Source organism: Maniola hyperantus, chromosome 11 (genome assembly GCF_902806685.2).
Source record: "Maniola hyperantus chromosome 11, iAphHyp1.2, whole genome shotgun sequence".
NCBI classification, from domain to species: Eukaryota; Metazoa; Arthropoda; class Insecta; order Lepidoptera; family Nymphalidae; genus Maniola; species Maniola hyperantus.
Genome location: NC_048546.1, coordinates 1,698,028 through 1,717,502, shown reverse-complemented (window position 1 = coordinate 1,717,502; position 19,475 = coordinate 1,698,028). Strand labels below are relative to the sequence as shown.

Genomic DNA, 19,475 nt, shown 5'->3' with positions numbered 1-19,475 from the left:
CACAAATGACCAAAGCGCAGGTCTTGAGTCGGTAATGTAAGTTCAATCTTCATTAAGACCTTGCGAGCGGCTACAAAGGCCTCTTGTGATGAGAGACCTCTTGTAGCCTCGTAGGTACTGTGACGGACTTGACGATGCTCGCCTCTTTAGCTTCTTACTTATAAAGGCAGATTACTTATTATTCCACTGGACCCTAATACTTTTTAGGGTTCCGTACCTCAAAAGGAAACACGGAATCCTTATAGGATCACTTTGTTAGCTGTCTGTTTGTCAAGAAAACTACAGGGTATTTCCTGTTGACCTAGAATCATGAAATTTGGCAGGTAGGTAGTCTTATAGCAGACATGAGGGAAAAAATCTGAAAACCGTGAATTTGTGGTTACATCACACAAAAAAAAATTGTGGTTGTTCAATAGGGAATGATATACCGAGCACTTACCCTTTGCGCCAGCTGCAGCATAACACCCTGGGCCCAGGTCTTCTGTGTCGATAGCACCCTATTTTTCACATATATATTGTCTTGAAAAGAAAGTGGTCACTGGTTTCAGTTAAATCACAATCACAACACATCGATTGAGTCCAGATTCCAGAAATTAATTTGTTTTGCACTGGAACGCGTGCTTATCGATTATTGCAGTCGATCTGAGAGATATGATGGCGCCGAATCGCCAATCAGAAGGACGCATTGGCATGCGTTGCATCGGCGCTAGGGGGCGCTCGACAAACCAACCCAATGAACAATTACGAAAATAAATATGAGATAAATTTGCTAGAAAAAATCCTCCAAATTATGTTGACCTTAAAATATATTCTGTTCCAGTACGGAACATGCCGCTCGCCTTAAAAGAACGTAGATCTTTTAACTAACTTTATGACTAAACTTAACAAAACTAAAGAACTTAATAATTAAAAAAATAATGGTTAAAGCTAAATATATTATGTTTTAAAATTTAACTTTAGAATAATTTTGGGAAAATTGAATTATTGCTCAGGTAGAGGGCAAATTTTAACGACAGGACGTTTGAAAAGGGGCTTGCCATATTTCAACGTCACAACTCGCGTTACACCGTCCGATCCAGGATGAAGGGCGTGAACTCTAGCCAGGCACCATTGCAAAGGAGGCAAGTTATCGTCACATACGACGACAAAAATACCTTCACAAATAGGAGGGCCGTTATTACGAAACCACTTGATACGCTGTTGAATATCATGCAAGTATTCGCGGCTCCAACGGTTCCAGAAATGTTGGACAGCTTGCTGTATCCAACGCCATCGCGTAAGTCTGTTAGGTGGGGCATCTATCAGTGAAACATCAGGAACGGCTGTAAGAGGTTCCCAGATACAGTAATCAACGAAAGTTTTAAGAAACGGACGTTTGGATCTCATACGTGAGGCGGGCAATATCCCCATGGAAGACTGAGTTCGCACAGGGCTCGCACACAAATATTTGACGCGTTTATGTATTCGTTTGTGAATCGCGTCTCTGCCGAATAGTGTCCAATTTTGATATAAGAAATACTGCATCGTTTTAAAACTGGCATGCACTAGCATGTCATCAATTAATGAATTGATAAATGCGTGTTTCTTTGGTAGAATTAACTGATGTTTCGAGTTGTAAGTGAGTAAAGTTTTATGTAATCGTTCGCCAACACGTAAGCATTCATTGTCGTCTAAGAAAAGATTTAAATGTTTTAATATATTGGAAGGACAATGTCCCTCGGAAATATTGATAATTTCATCACCGGAAGTGGTCATTTGAACAATTTTAATTAGTCGGTTTATAGCAAAGTTAAACTCCTGGATAGATACATGATTGGAACACGAACTTTTATTTTTCTTATATTTAAGGTAAAATCGGAACACAAGTGCCAACTTTTCAAAAGAGGAAAATCTCGAAAAGAAATCATAATTATCAGACTGTGTGATTGTCAGTCGTAGCTTTAAGGAAGCCACTCGCGTTTTGCCGAGTAACAGAAAGATTGAAACTTTAACGAGTTCATTATTGTGACGCCAATAAACACACGCCAGGTATGTTCTTTCAGTGGCATCGGAAAAGTCATTTAAATGAATAACATTATTCGTGCCAGTAAAAACATATCGTGGGATAGACACGATTTCAGGCCGCTCGCCATGAGTGTCGGCAGGCTGGACAGCGGCCATTACGGCTGGTGTGTTGCTATGCCATTGGCGTAATTCAAAACTGGCTAACTTACAAAGTTGAATTGATTTGGATTGTAACTTAAGAGCCCTTTCGGTGGTGCTCTCACTTGACACAACATTGTTAGTAAACACGTAATTATTTAAAAACTTTGAACCAATATAAAAAAGGTCTGCTTCGTCACTTGCGAGATGCTTTATCGTACGCAAAGCAAGATGCGGCGTGACGGTACATAGGTGAGATTCACATATTTTAGGCTGTTCGGGACTGAATCGCAGCACGACTCTGGTTCGCGTGGTGCTGAAGTCTTTAGTTACGCAGTGATACGAAAGCTTTAATTGTGGATTGCATTCTACATCTTCCCAAATAGTTTCTTCCCGTGTCATGGACCGCTGCGCTGCTCAGGGAAGGATTTAAGCTCCCGAAACTGTTGCAAATAATTGTCATTAGCAAAGGAGCTCCAGTATGCATGAGTGTCATTTGAGCATGAGTTAACAAACGCACGCGGGGGGAACGAATCGAAGGAAAGCTTACCTGACAACAAGTAACCGAATACACTATTTATAGCTATCGGCGTGCCAGGTGGACCAGAGATAGTGTTGTTTAGTAAAATTTCCGATAGTACATCTGCACCCAAGATTACCTCCACTGGTTGTGGGATATGAAAGTTAGGGTCTGCCAAGCTTAGGTTTTTGATATGTGCCCACTCAGTACGAGGTAAAGGCGCACTAGGCATTTGTGAAATAAGTTTAGGAAATATCATTGCATCAATTGGTATGACTGGTTTGTTTTGATTTCTAGGGGTGATATTGAACGAGACTATCCCCCGTGGATAAACAGGTTGGTCATCTCCAATACCGAATACCGGTACGTTTATTGTTCGTCGCGATAGACCCAACCGCTGCGCGCCAGCTTCAGTGATAAACGTCCCCTGACTACCCGTGTCGAGCATACAGCGAACGGTCCCGCGGTCGATGCCGTCAACACACACGTTAACGAGTGCAGTTGATAGCAATACGATATGAGAGCGACCCTTAGAAGCCGTGGAGCAAGCATTAATATCGCCGATATTATTGTCATAATATTTAGAATCACAATTAGCGGCAACCGGGAGCGAGGAGCCGGTATTGCATTCCTCCTTAGAAGCACTATTATCGTCGCGTGTAACACCGACAGCTGTCAAAACAGTGGGTTTTTTTTGAGATAAACAAATCGCACTGTTGTGACGATTAAAACAGTACTTACAAACAAAGCTACTCCTACAGTTTTTCCTTTCGTGTTCCAGGGATAGGCAATTTTCACAGACGTTTTTTCCTTGTACAAATGCATATCGATCTTGTGGAGAAAGATCTAAAAACCTTTTACATTTAGATAGGTGATGAAAGTCACCGCAACAAATACAGACCTTATTATTATGGGCATAAGGTTGCGATTGGCTAGCGGACTCATTAACGTTAGCGGGATACGAACCGCGCGCGATGCGACTCGTGTGAGTCACAGGCGCGGTGGGACGGCCAGCGGAGGCGACGGCGGCGGCGGCATTTTACCGCGCGTTTGTGAGCTACCTACTAGGTTATCGATAAATTTTGATTGACCCGTAATTTCACACGCAGCGAGTTCGCGTTCAAGAAATTGAATGAGAATATAAATGTTTGGAATTTCAGATGGACTAGCCAACGAAAGTTCAAAACGTTTTCGCACGGAATGCGGAATTTTTCGTAATAATAAATTAAGCAATATAAAACTCCAATGTTTTACGGGAAATTGCATCGTCTCTAATGCCTTTATATTTTCTTGATAGATATTTAACAATTCCCGAAGGCAAGATATTTTTTCTGAACATGGTTTCAAATCCAGAATTTTATTTATGTGTTTTGATGCGATAACTCGTTTATTGTCGTAACGAGACACCAAAGTATCAACGGCAATTGTATAATTATCTTCCGTTATAGGAATAGATTTTATTAAGTTATACGGTTCACCCTTTAAAGTAAGTAATAGGTAACGGAATTTTTCTACCTCCGTGTAGGCAAGGTTGTCGTGTATTAAGGAACAATAAAGATCGTAGTAAGACTGCCAATCGGTTGATTCACCCGAAAATGACGGCAGGGGAAGTTTTGGTAGTTTGTCAAAATGGGCGCTAGAAAATGATGGGCGTTGTAAATAGATGCTAGATCGTCTACGCTCTTCATCCGTTTTTTTCAATTTATTTGAGTGTTTTAAAATTTCAAAGTAACAGTCATTAAATTCATTCCGAATGTCTAGTTGTTCCTCTTTATCAAAACACTTTGCCTTCATTAAAGTTCTCTCGATTTTAGTTTGAATTTTTATAAATTTCCGATGTTGAGCGGTTAAGTCTGGTAATCGCGCACGAAACTGTTCTTCATCGGAAACTAGATCTAGTGTCCTTCGTAGCTCCGAAATAATTATTTCTCTTTCGTAAATATCAAACGCTGCGGCGTCGGCCATATTGCGTAGGTAACAAAATGCACCGAATTCGAACGCGTGGGGATTGATAATTTACGTAAAGAACACAAAGTATCTCTAGAAAACACAACCTGGAGGTTTGGAACAGTGGTCATGAACTAATAATTAGTGTTTTCAATTTTCGAAGTAAAATAAATTTATGAAGTGAGCTATCATATGAACAGACTTCACTTGTGCATTGTAAAACAGAATTTAATTTATTTTTAGGCATAATAGTTTTTGATTTATCGTGCAAAATGTCGAAAAAATACGACTGCAATACGGAACTATAGTTAAATATCACTTGCTTTAACGTGAAGGAAAATATCGTGAGGAAACCTATGCCTGAGAGTTCTCCATAATGTTCTCAAAGGTGTGTGAAGTCTACCAATCCGCACATGGCCAGCGTAGTAGACTATCGCCAAAACCCTTCTCACTCTGTGCAATTTATAATTTAAAACCGCGCGATTCCCTACGAGAGATATTTAAGGAAATAGGTATTCTTACAGTAGCTTCCCAATATATTTACAATAATATAATTTTTGTACGACAAAACATTCACAGTTACAAAAAAATCAGTGATCTCCATGATAGGCAAACTAGAAAAAAAAAAGCTAGCTACTCCTGCGCTCCGCCTCTGGAAGGTGGGAAAGTCATTTGTGGGAATGAGTGTAATATTTTATAATAAAATTCCACAAGCATTTTAGACTTGCCTTTACACAAATTTAAAAAATGTGTTAAAAGTATGCTCCTAAAAAAGCATATTATACAGTCGCAGACTATGTAAACGATAAAAAAGCTTGGATTTGACTCGCTCCAGCAATGCACGGGGCTGCAATGGCTTGTATAGTACGGTATAATAACATTGTAAATTGAAAAATTAAAAAGAGCAACCGCCGAGTTTCTTGCTGGTTCTTCTCGGTAGGAACGGCATTCCGAACCACTGGTAAATCAAAACTATCTGACTATTCATAAACACTTTTAAAAAGTTTACATGAATAAAAAAACATTATATTCTATTCTATTGTATTCTGAGAGGAGTCCCGTGCTCTGTAGTAAGCCGGTGATGGGTTGATCATGATGATCCATCCATCCATCCATCGCGTGTGCGTTATGCGATGCAGTTCTTAATGACTCATTTTTGTCCTCCGCGGACAATAGTACCTCGTCTTCTCAGGGTCTCAATTGCCAAAAAGTCTGGTAAATCAATGCATACCTACGCAAAGGACTCGATCGTTATCTGTACCAAGGTCCTACGGTAATGACTACCGGTTCTCATTACGCAACACGAGGCCTACGGGTCGCGAATAAGGCGAGTAACTTTTGCTTTCAACGCGGTTCGACCGGCTTCACTTCATTCACAAAAACTCGCAATAAATGCGTCTTCTTGTTGTAAAGCTGCGATTACACGTAGCAAATTATAATCAACTAGCTGTTTTCCTGTAAAGCGATTTCGTAAAACCTGCATCAATCATTATTACAATCTCAATTGTTGTGATTGGTTGAATTTGTGTCATTGTAGCCAATAGTGAGCGAGCGTCAACCAATCAGGGGCGATCGTGACATTGTAGCTGTGTCATTCTCCCGCATCGTGTAGCTGAATTTCGACGGCGGATTTAACTTTTCTTTAAAATCCCCTGACATTTTTAAAAATCTGCAAAAAAACGAACTAAAATAAAAATTTCACAGAAATTGCAGCCGTCATTCATATTGAATTTTATTCAGAAAAATACATCCATACCTGAAATCTGAAATATTACACTCCTATGGGCAGTCGTGTAAAAAGATAGCTTCGCTTGCGCGAAGTACGGGTCGTCACGGGTATGTCACCGTCATTATCATCCGATAGACGTCCACTGCTAGACATAGGTCTATTGTAGGGACTTCCACATGTCACGATCTTGTGCCGCCTGAATCCAGCGGCTCCCTGCGACTCGCCTGGTGTCGTCCGTCCACCTAGTGGGGGGTTTATCACCATATCTAGTGAAAAATAAGTGAAACACAGACACCGTTTCATCTGTGTACAACGAACTTTAAAATCAAATATACCTACCGATGAGTGCACAAACGCTCTAACAAAGGCGCGACATATTCAATTGTGTATTCCCGCCTTAAAAAGTCACACGGACCGTTTTAACGAGCCGATTGACTTGCTTCCCGATTTTCCCGTAACGGGTCTAGTTGGCGATGTAACGTTTTTGTGATATTACATTCTCCCATAAACAGACGTACAGAAAGACATGTTCCGCGTACTGTTGTATAAACAAAAAGAACACCGTTCCTTCTCCTGATCTTTAACGTTCGTCTTCTTTTGAAATAGAGGTTTGAAATTTTTGTACTCCGCGCGGACGAAGTCGCGAGCATAAGCTAGTCTAGCATATATAAGAACATTAATTATTAATTAAGTAGGTACTCATAAAGTTACCAGTTGAATTTAATAAATATATTAGGATAATTATTTTTATGAAAGGAAAATAAAGCTATTTTTATTTTATTTTTAACGGAACCCTGAAAATGGCGTCATCTTTAGTAAGCACCACACACAGGAAGAATGTACCGACTAATTCCCCAACAAACAAATAAAATTATGCACACACTTGCAGAGTCAAGTCAATGACATCATAGCTAGAGGCTGTCTTTATCGAGTACTCGGTTGGTTCTCTACTCGACCGGAAGTTTTCAGGATTCATTCTGAAAGTAAAGTCGGTTAATCATTCTAAGAAATGAAAAACACATAACCCTCCTTTGGGATTCACTGCAGTCGGGGAAAAAATACGATTTGTGAGCAAAGTCCATATTTTATGTAAGCAAAAATTGAGATCTGAAATTCGAAATCTGCCCCCCAATTGTGTAAGAATAACCATTTCATGGCTATCGCAATCGTCAAGAAATTCTGCCCTTTGATTGGTTGATTCGCTGTTTACATTTTTTCACAGCCAATCAAAGGGCAGAATTCTTGACGATTGCGATAGCCATGAAATGGTTATTCTTACACAATTGGGGGGCAGTTTGCCAATAATTATAGAGGCATTTCTAATGCATCTATAATTATTGGCAAACTGAAGACCTCTGTTGCTTAAAATGATATCATTATAATAGTAGGTACTTGTGTACTTAAATTATAAAGATATTGAAAGAAGATGAAAGAAAGAAAAGACGTTTATTTACCAAAAGAATGGTTATGTGACATTATTAAAATCAAACAAACCATCGAATTGGGATAAATTACCTACTTCAATGGTGTAACCATCGATGATGGGTGTAACCACATAAGTTTGAAATATAATGTGTCGACAAAATAGTTCAAAAAATCTGCGCAGATTGTATATAATAGGTATGTAAAAGTTTAATCAGAACAGTTATATTATCTTGTCAATTCAAATCAATAAGGATTTATTACACTAAAAAGCAAATCTTTACCCATCCAATACCGTTAAGTACTGTTCTATCGCGGAGAAAAACACGAGAATTATATAACGTGAACTATACGAAAAATAAAAGAGAACACACAAAGTCGAATGGGTAACAAGTCGATCTACCATGTGAAAGGGTTTATTTCTAGTACAGCACTTACAGCAGATGTCGTTTCAAGAAAAGTGAATCATTTACAAACTACGCACTATAAGAGCACAGTTAATTGGAACGCAAAGTATTTTTGCAACAAGTTACTATGGCATTTAAATCTAAATATATAAAAGGAAAAGGTGACTGACTGACTGACTGACTGATCTATCAACGCACAGCTCAAACTAGTGGACGGAGCGGGCTGAAATTTAGCATGCATATAGCTATTATGACGTAGGCATCCTCTAAGAAAGGATTGTTGAAAATTCAACCCCTAAGGGGGTGAAATAGGGGTTTGAAATTTATGTAGTCCACGCGGACGAAGTCGCGAGCGTAAACTAGTGTTATACATTATGATTTATGAGTAACTATATACATATAAGAACTGCAGTACAGAATTTAAAATTGTTTGTGTGTGTCACAGTTTTAGATCATATAGATATTAAGGGTGTAACCAAAACGCTGGCAAAAGCGAAGACAGATGATGGTACTGATGATTACTGATATGATACCACAAAAAAACGCGAAAAAAAATCCTATAATTTTATAAAAGTTTACGATATATTACAAATGAAACATCTGACTGACGCCGAACGTTGCGTAAGTAGGCCACTATGAGTCAATGCCGCGTCGTAGGCGTGGCATTGACCTTTGATATACAAAATGAAAAAAAACTTCACGTAGACAATTTTAAGGCCAATACCGGTGATCAATGTATAACATAGATTACTTCTGTAATCTAGAAGTAATCTATGGTTGCCCCCATGTTTTGCGTCAAAGTTTCAAAATGAATCTTAAGGAGAAATAATGGGCCATTATTAAAAACAAAGGACTCTCAAGCACATCATTAATAGAAGAAGCGCTGATAGTTATGCCCTATTATATAAATAAACAAAAGCATCCATGTACAAATGTCGAACGTTCCACAGGATGTTATTATAGGGGTTGAAAGAGGAACACTCTATACCACAATTTTATTTCCCTCTTCACGATGCGCGATGCAAGCACTCCCGGCATCAACGTTTTGAACAATATCCTTTGTTTTTGTTGTTTTACAAAATTAAACAAGATAATCTTAATGCGACCTCCAAATCAGCTAGGAGCGAAATATTAATTTGTTCTTTGGTTCAAATAGAAACATTTTTGGAAAACGTGTTTCCTACCACCTTCTTTTCCATTTTGCATCTTTCCACAATTCCTAGCATCTTCAAAGCAAGAGCCAATAAGCCTCTTGGCGCGCTCCAATTTAGACGTCATCATTGCTTTCTTTAAGGCACAATTATTGTCGTCAAGTCTTCGTCAGTAGAGTCGTCCAAATCCACCCAAATAACATACAATATTACATAATTAATACCGATTTTATGGATAGGTAACTCTAATGTAACTTGCAGTCGGTTTATATGTATCTATCATAGAATCTGTCTCATAGATGATCTGATAAACATAACTTAATCTGCGTCCGCAGTCATCGAGCATGACATTTTTCTTGACAATGTGGAGTACACATTAGACGCTTCCCCGAAAATTTGATGGTGCAATGCCAATAAAAAAAGAGTATCATGGAATCAGTAGCCTGCAAAGAGTTCGAAGTCAAGGTAGAATTTAGGTAGCCAAGCAGTGCTTTTACAGCTTTACGACCTGCACGCCACTCTTTGGTATAAGTAAGAGGTGAACAGTGGCGTACCTACCTAGGGGCAAGGCGGGGCAGTGCCCCGCCCTAAAGCTCAGGGGGCCCTCGAATCCTTAGCAGAAAATCTCGATCGAATTAAACTTTTGAAAAGTTCTCCCATTTTCAAAATAAATATGACAGGTTGCAACCTGACTTTAATCATGGCAACTCAGTTGAGAGAAATTCGAAAGTTACTAGGGAATTCCTCTAAATTCTTTCTGTGAATTTATTTGTACATTTAATATTTTTACTTGATAAAATCTAACCAGTTTCGATAGCAGTGGGGCCCCATTTTTTGATTTGCCCCAGGGCCCTTGGTTACCTAGTTACGCCACTGGAGGTGAAAGTACTCACTTGCCCGACAGCACCAGGGAGAGGCTGTCCACTTTGGTGACCTTCTCATGCGCGTACAGCTCGTGGCACTTGAGATGCCTCACGTTCCTCATGCACATGAGCACACGTCGAAACTGCCGGCGCGAGACACGCAGCGGCTTGAACAGTGCTATATACACCTGGAACAATGGGAAAGGTAAAGAGAGTTAGTTTTAACCTTGCAAAGTCCAATACAAATAACAAGACTAATGGATCGGAAAAACTTTACATTTAGACTTTTATTATGCAGTTATTACCTAAGTAGGTACATAATGACGAACTACTGAAAAGCTACTACATAAATAGCTTGTACAAAAAATTTAAGGTCTCTTGTAGGGAAATCTGAATCCAGCGGCTCCCTGCGATTTGTTTGATGTCGCCGGGGGGTTTTTTCAACTCTATACGCTTTCCGGTACGAGGTTGCAATTCTAGCACTTTGGGACTCCAACGTCTACCTATTTTTCGAACTATGTGCCCTGCCCATTGCCACTTCAGCTAAGCTATGACAGTTACTCTGGTTCTCCTACGGATTTTCTCATTCCTGACTTGACCATGTAGAAAAACTCCAAGCATAGCATTGAGTTGCTTATATCATCTACTAGCTCGCGACTTCGTCCGCGTGGACTATTCAACTCCCTGGGTTGAATTTTCAAAAATCCTTTCTTAGCGGATGCCTGCGTCATAATAGCTATCTGCAAAATTTCAACCCGATCCGTCCAGTAGTTTCAACTGTGCGTTGATAGATCAGTCAGTCAGTCAGTCAGTCACGTTTTCCTTTTAGGATATATATTTAGATTTTAGTAAACAACATATAACATTACTACCGTAGGAGCATTAAATTTTTAATTTTATTTTAATTTAAAATTTTAATTTAAAATCAACCTTATGGTAAAATTTATAGGTCAAAATTTTGCATCAAATGCGACACTCTGGTAATGTATTGTTCGGTGTAGATGCAGATATCTCTGGAAAGGTTCCAAAATAGCTCGTCTTTGGCAAAATAAGGAAATTCATTGTTATCCAATCATTCGTCAACTGTTTCCGGAGTGAAGCACTGCGACAAATTAAATAGAATCGAAATCACAACAGCTGATGTAGTGTAGTATCTAGCTCTATTATGTAAAAGATTATTATCTTATTAAATCAAATATGCTCCTACAAAAGCATATTATACTTATCTTATTAAATCAAATATGCTCCTACAAAAGCATATTATACAGTCGAAGACTATGAAATGATAAAAAAACCTGGATTTGACTCGCTCCAGCAATGCAAGCGGGGCTGCAATTGCTTGTACAGTGTGGTATAATAATATTGTAACTTGATCACTAGAAAAGAGCAACCGCCGAGTTTCTTGCTGGTTCTTCTCTGTAGAAACGGCATTCCGAACCACTGGTAAGGTAATTTTTTTTTTTAAGAATATTAGCAGTTAGTATTTGCCAACAACGACTTGCGTCAGGTATCTTGGATTTCATCTGGACCGACGTCTAACGTGGAAGTATCACATAGATCACAAAAGAAATGAACTTAACACTCGATTCAGAAATCTGCTTTGGTTGCTTGGTCGGCAATCCACGCTATCCCTTAACAACAAAGTACTTGTTTACTGCACTATATTGAAATCCATTTGGCTGTATGGCATACAGTTGTGGGGCACAAGCTGTAAGACCAACATCATGCGGATTCAAAGGGTTCAAAACAACATACTAAGGACAATAACTAGTGCGCCCTGGTTTACACGCAACGATGAATTGCACCAGTACCTGGATATGCCAACTGTTTCCGAGGAAATAAACAAGTACTCCAAAAAACACAAAGTTCGCCTTGCCAAGCATCCAAACCCACTCGCCAACTCACTTCTAGCTGCCCCTAGAGTAAAAAGACTAAAACGAGCTGATGTGCTCGATATCTGATGAACGTGGGAGCAGTGGCCAATGGCTCCCTCGTTTCTCAATAGCAAATTCAGCACAATAAATCTGCGTATAGTCCCCCGACTGATTGCAGATAATGACAAGAAAAAAAAAAAAAATTAGCCATGTTAAATGACTAATATTCCCCTTTCCTCTCCAACTAAGCGTCAGGCTTATGCTAGGAGTAGGTTTGACAATAGTGCAAACGGGCGGGGTTTGAACCGTCGACCTCTCGGTTTTACAGTCCACTCCTTTACCGGTTGAGCCATTGAGGCTCTAATTAAACTAGTTGACGATTCAAAATCACTTGTAAAAGTTTACTTGAATAAAAATATATTCTATTCAATTCAAATAAAATAAAATAAGATTATGAACGTCATAATTTAGTAAGTAGAGATAATTACTAAGCAAAAATATCTTACTTGTTGTTAACAAACAAAGTGAATGTTTACAACAGATTACCGGATGACATGTACATCTTTTATAAGATTAGAGGCTATCAGAACACCTTGAAAAATATGACGGCACATTAGCGAAGGTAAGAGACGCCCAGTTAAGGGGGCTCAGGACGGTGATTTCTTCATACAAACGTAGGAGGGTAATTACTACATTATTTGATACTGTACGCTCAAAACTAAGGATTATATCGATTAATCTCGTCATTATTTAAGTTTATTGATATATGAAACATTGAAAAAATATTGATTTTAAAGTCACGAGCCTCAAAAATTCCTATTTTAACACTAAATATATGACAACTTTGGGTTTAAATAAATAATATTAGGGGTATGAAAATTCTAAAGAAATTTAACATTAGAGATAGTTTATTTATTCATTAGTAGAAATAACTATACTTTGCAAACATAAACTCAGTAGTTTTTTCTCACAAATACTTTTCCTAAACCCTTGATTTCGGTGAAAATCATCGTGCCTCTCACCTTTCTCATACAATGTCAAGTGAAAAGCAAACAGGTTCGGTCGAGCGTACTGCGTCACCTTAAAGGATGCATATTCAACAGCACTCCAGCCTCATAATGTGTAGTAGTGATGTAACGAATATTCGCATTCGCATTCCGCGAAGTTGCTGCGAATGTTTTGCGAATTTATTAAAAAAAAATTAAACTATTACAGTTGGTTAATAAAACAAAATCCATTAATTTCTTATGTTTTTAGGGTTCCGTACCTCAAAAGGAAAAACGGAACCCTTATAGGATCACTTTGTTGCCTGTCTGTCTGTCAAGAAACCTAAAGACTAAGTACTTCCCGTTGACCTAGAATCATGAAATTTAACAGGTAGGTAGGTCTTATAGTAGACATTCGGGGGAAAACATTCAATAGCATCTGGTGCTACAAATGTTCATGGGCGCCTCCTCGATTGCTCGCTATCTCTATTTAAAAAAATATGTAGCGAACAATAGTTTGCTATGTTTTACGAAAAGCGAATTTTTGTGCTTACAATGCGAAAACTTAAGTAACTTAAAACTTATATACCTTGTCCATTTTAAGAACGGCCTTTTGACAGCTCACGCCCATGAAGTTTCGTATTGTTTAAGTTAAAATTTCATAGAAATAATATTGTACTTCATGGACGGGTACCGCCCCCTTAGTGATGTGCCTCGCACGATTACTACGATTGTGCTAGATTACTCAGCTTATATGAGACTAGCTAATGCCCACGACTTCGGCCGCGTGGAATTAGGTTTAAAAATCCCGTGGGAACTCTTTGCTTTTCCGGGATAAAAAGTAGCCTATGTCACTCTCCGGGTCTTTATCTATACCCGTGCAAAAAATCACGTAAATCCGTTGGACCGTTACGACGTGATTGAAGGACAAACCAACAAACCAATAAACCAACAAACAAACACACTTTCGCATTTATAATAAGGGTACTGATTACATTCCGAGCTAGGCAGCAATGTCGCGGCAGCAATGTAGCGGAACATTGTTGCCTAGCTCGGAATGTAATGTCATATAAGCTTATAGAGATTGTATGGGGACCAGCAGTGCCACCACACGAGTAGATATATAGACCAGAGGGGAAGCTTCATACTAGCGGCTGGCTGTAGGTTCACTCACTCTAGCGCAGCTCACGCACATCACGACGTGTCACTGACGCTCCGTTTGTCGCCAAACTGGGCGCACGGAGCGTCCGTGGTACGTCGTGGTGTGCGTGAGCTAGTGTGAAGCTTCCCCTCTGGTCTATAATATCTACTCGTGTGGTGCCACGACAGGACTGTGACAGGAGGTGACAGCACTGTTGCGGCAGCGCTGCTGCGTGCAGCGTGGTTCGGAATCATACCTTTAAACTTCAAACAATGGATCACTTTTATTTAGAGTCGGCAGTCTCCTTCAGGCTCAAATGTTGAATTCCTAAAATTTTGAATTCTCATAATGTTGAATTTGCAAAATGTCTCTCCATTCCTGGTATTGTGGCGGTTGCCACAGTAGAAACTAGATGGCGCTGTTCAATCGATGACGTCGTCCCGAACAAAATGTACCGCCGACAGTACTCGCACTACCGGAGTTTTCTGCAATCTAGACAAGATATAGAAGTTTCAAGATACAACCGTCGGCCCAGCGAGCGCTACCGAGCACAACCAACCGCTCGGTGGGAGATCTCCCTTTAGTACGGTCGAGCCTGCACACCGCTCTCGTACAGTATTCAAGTTTCAATTTTATTTAGACACAATTCGATACAGAAATGAAAGGTGGGTACGACTTTGACTCCAATACCATTTGGGGCATTTATTTAAACGGTAAACCAATATGCAGAGCTGATAAGTCGGTAACGCATGACTTGAAATTGTTTGTGAAATAAATTAACAAAACGCAATAATTGACATGACTTGCTGTTGTCGACGTGATTACAAGTAAATACAGTTATAGTACGCGACAGGTCGAGATGGCTATCGGCAGTGGCGTGCACAGGAGTTCAAGCCAGGGTATGCATTTAGGTAACTGAGGCAGCACGGCAGGTAAAATGAAAAATAAGCATTGATTTATTACAATGAGGGTAAGCAGTGCGTTTATGCCTCTATGAGCTGCACGCCACTGGCTATCGGGGTGGGGACGCCCCGCACATCCGCACAGCCCCCGCGCTAACCCGATGCGGGATAGCGCAGGTGATTATAAGTATTAAGACTACCACCAGGTTGGGAAAAAGTACAGTAGGTACAATAAACCATTAAGTGGCTATAAAAAACTGGTTTGTTTTTCGTATCATCATCATCATTATCAACCCATCAGTGGCTCACTACAGAGCGCGGGTCTCCTCTCAGAGTGAGAAGGGTTTTTGGCCATAGTCTACCACGCTGACCATGTGCGGATTGGTAGACTTCACACACCTTTGAGAACATTATGGAGAACTCTCAGGCATGCAGGTTTCCTCACGATGTTTTCCTTCACCGTTAAAGCAAATGATATTTAATTAATTAAAACGCACATAACTCCGAAAAGTTAGAGGTGCGTGTCCGGGATCGAACCCCCGACCTCCGATTAGAAGGCGGACGTCCTAACCACTAGGCTATCACAGCTTATAGCTTAGTTTTTCGTATAACATGACGTAATCTAAATATATAAAACGAAAAGGTGACTGATTGAATGACTGACTGACTGATCTATCAATGCACAACTCAAACTACTAGACGGATCGGGCTATTTGGCATGCAGATAGCTATTATGACAAAGGCATCCGTTAAGAAAGGATTTTTGAAAATTCAACCCCTAACGGGGTAAAATAGGGATTTGAAATTTGTGTAGGCCACGCGGACGAAGTCACGGGCATAAGCTAGTATTCATAAAAATCAATGTGAACTAAACAACAAGGGGGTGAAGCGAATCAGGGCGAACATATTTCAATATTGGGGCATTGCGTTTGGGTGCAACACCTTGCCATGCCAATCAATAACCCGCCCCATAAACCATCCATTGCGGGCTTCATATTCAAGTAGCTTTATCAATAGTATATTATGGAACCCATTATTGTTTAGTTGACCCATTGGTGTTAGTTTATTCACTTTTTACACTATTTTAAAAAGCAAATAGTTACTTAACAATTTTACTTAACAAACTTCGTCAGCGTGGACTACACAAATTTCAAAACCCCTATTTCAGCCCCTTAGGGGTTGAATTTTCAAAAATCCTTTCTTAGCGGATGCCTACGTCATAATAGCTATCTGCATGCCAAATTTCAGCCCGATCCGATAATATTATAAATGCGAAAGTTTGTCTGTGTGTGTGTCTGTCTGTCCGTCTGTCTGCTAGCCTTTCACGGCCCATCCGTTCAACCGATTTTAATGAAATTTGGTACAGATATAGCTTGCATCCCGGGGAAGGACATAGGCTAGTAGGCTGTATTTTACTTTTCAAAAAAAAGTAATAAGCTACCCGTGAAAAGCCGGGGCCGGACGCTAGTAAAGTAACGTATCTAATATAAAATGTTCCAAGTCCAATTTACTAAGTCACCTTTCAACGTTCACGATAGTTACAATCATAATTTATCTGGATTCCAGATAATGGAATTCTGCAAATAACTCCTACTTTAATCAGCACATCATTAATCTTTTTGAGGTCAGATTGAAGTTAATCAGCAAGCTTTTGTGTTATCAAAAAACCGGCCAAGTGCGAGTCAGGCTCCCGCAACGAGGGTTCCATACTACAGTCGTATTTTTCCACATTTTGCACGATAGGTAATTCAAAAACTATGATGCATAAAAATAAATAAAAATGTGTTTTAGAATGCACACGCGAAGACCTTTCATATGATACCCCACTTGATTTAGTTATCTTACTTCGAAAATTGAAAATACTAATTTTCAGTTCATGACCATAACTTGTAACCACAAATTCACGGTTTTTAGATTTTTCTCCGAATGTCTGCTATAAGCCACCTACCAAATTTCATGATTCTAGGTCAACGGGAAGTGCCCTGTAGGTTTCTTGACAGACAGACAGACGACTGTTTTACGCTACGATATACAATCCACGCCAGCGTGCTTCAGTCCTGATAGACATTATCATTTACTAGATCGGACAATCGTGTCTTCAACTCCTCAGACACAATCCACCTAGTTTTCTTTATCGATAAATTTAAATAGAGGCCGAGGATAATGCGGTATGAAATATGCGGATGAATAAGTAGCTATTATTTATAGATAAGTTATTTTTCGTTTAGCCACAGTAACAATAGATGTTCTAACTTAACGGCTACGGAACCCTAAAAATCTTCAACAATAAATGCATCATGTCTAAATCATGAAATAATTTTACATTTAACTCAAAAGAAAATAACAAAGTAACAGTAAATAAATATAACTCGTAATTATTCTCAAAAAACAGTTTATCGCACCTCTGCACTGAAATCTTAAAAGTAATGGCGGCACAATTTAAAACTTCAAACAATGGATCGCTATTTTCAAAGAGCTCGCCATATTGTTCGTCTCCATTGTACGGTCCGAAACGAAACCAACATCGAACAGAAAAATTGGAGCAGACTACTTCAGTGTATACGTTGAAACTATAGGACAACTACCTGAAACCCGCGACTTCGTACGTGTGGATTTTGGTTTTTGAAAATCCCGTGGGAACTCTTTGATTTTCCGGGATAAAAAGTAGCCTATGTCACTTTCCATATGTTAAAAATTAAAAAATGTCCGCTAAGTTAAATTAGGGCAAAATGTGAACGCGGAATGCAGAACTTTAAACTCAGAACTCTAGAGTCTGTTTTTTTTGTTTTATTCAGATTCAAGTTAGCCCTTGCCTGCAATCTCACCTGGTGGTAAGTGATGATGCAGTCTAAGATGGAAGGGGGCTAACCTGGAAGAGGAATGGCAGTTTTTATTAAACCCATGCCCCTTTGCCCCGTCTCGTCTAGACCATAACATATAAAACTGGTACGCATCTGTACCAAGTTGAAGTAGTACGTACTTCCCAGACGGTTTGGGATGGAGAAAAATATTCATTCTTGCAATGGTTTTGTTTTCCAGGAACCACACGCGATATTAAACTGGGACGTAGAAATGTTGATATTTCAGAAAAATAACCCTCATTTTTGGTATGATAAAAATTCAGTATAGGACACAAGTTCGATTTGTTTTCATAATATTAATAGTGTAGCTGGCAGGATTGAATTATATTTTATCCATACTGTATTTTATGTCCAAATTACAATATACTTATGTAATTACTTACTTTTGACGGGTCAGAATCCATACTAATATTATAAATGCAAAAGTGTGTCCGTCTGTCTGTCTGCTAGCTTTTCAAGGCCCAACAGTTTATGAAATTTGGTACAGAGTTAGCTTACATCCCAAGGACATAGACTAGCTGATGCCCGCGACTTCATACGCGTGGATTTAGGTTTTTAAAAATCCCGTGGGAACTCTCTGATTTTCCGGGATAAAAAGAAGCCTATGTCACTTTCCAGATCTTTATCTATACCTACGGTTATACCCATGCAAAAACAGTCAATCCGTTGCACCGTTGATTGAAGGACTAACCAACAATCCAACAAACCAATAAACCAACAAACCAACAAACAAACACATTTTCGCATTTATATGAGTTGTTATTCTAAGAGGTAAGGGTACTGATCCCAATTCTAAAGCCCGAAATTTAGACCAGATAGGCTAAAGTTGTTATCCTGATAAAACCTTACAAGATTAAACTAATGGTACGAGACATTGACATTTGACATGTTATCCAATACAACACGAACAAGCTCCGAGAACGGTTATTGCTAACATCCATCTTACTCCGCCCACTGATTGATGTAGTGTGATCAACCCAAATCGCTCGCAAATTGATCGCGAGAGATATTTAGCACTTGTCGCTTGTCACGCTAAATAAGGAAGCACTTAGAGACGTGAACAGACAACCATATTTCAATACACAATGAGCGTAATATTTCACTATAACCATTTTTGAACACGACAATAACTCTTGTTAAACGTTTATAGATAACAATGTGGCTAATTCCTTTGTCACAATCTCTAAACTAAACTAAACCGGCTATCCTTTTCATAATGTTGCTTGCGGAAAAGGATAGATAGCACTAGATAGACCTGTAAATTTAGTTTAGAGATTGTGTACAAGAGAATCGCCCAAAATGACCGTTTTTTTAAAATAGAGATAGCGAGCAAACGAGCAGGCGGGTCACCTGATGTTAAGTGATTACCGCCGCCCATGAACATTTGTAGCACCAGAGGAACTCGATGCGTTGCCGGCCTTTTAGGAATCTGTTGGTCCGCCCCTTGAATAACCCCATGTTGTAATCTAGTGGGAACACCGCCGATGGGAGTTGGTTCCACAGTTTGCACGTGCGTGTAAAGGATCTGGC

The 19,475-nt window shown here is 39.4% G+C and overlaps 1 protein-coding gene across 3 annotated transcripts in view; it reads right to left on the bottom strand.

Moving 5' to 3' along the window:
* Positions 1–19,475, bottom strand: part of LOC117986310 (blood vessel epicardial substance-like) — a 65,747-nt gene that overhangs the window by 26,969 nt on the left and 19,303 nt on the right. For all 3 annotated transcript variants that reach the window (XM_069501941.1, XM_034973141.2, XM_069501940.1), the window contains exon 2: positions 10,212–10,369. In XM_069501941.1, the coding sequence (XP_069358042.1) occupies positions 10,212–10,369 (158 nt within the window). The remainder of the gene's footprint in view (positions 1–10,211; positions 10,370–19,475) is intronic.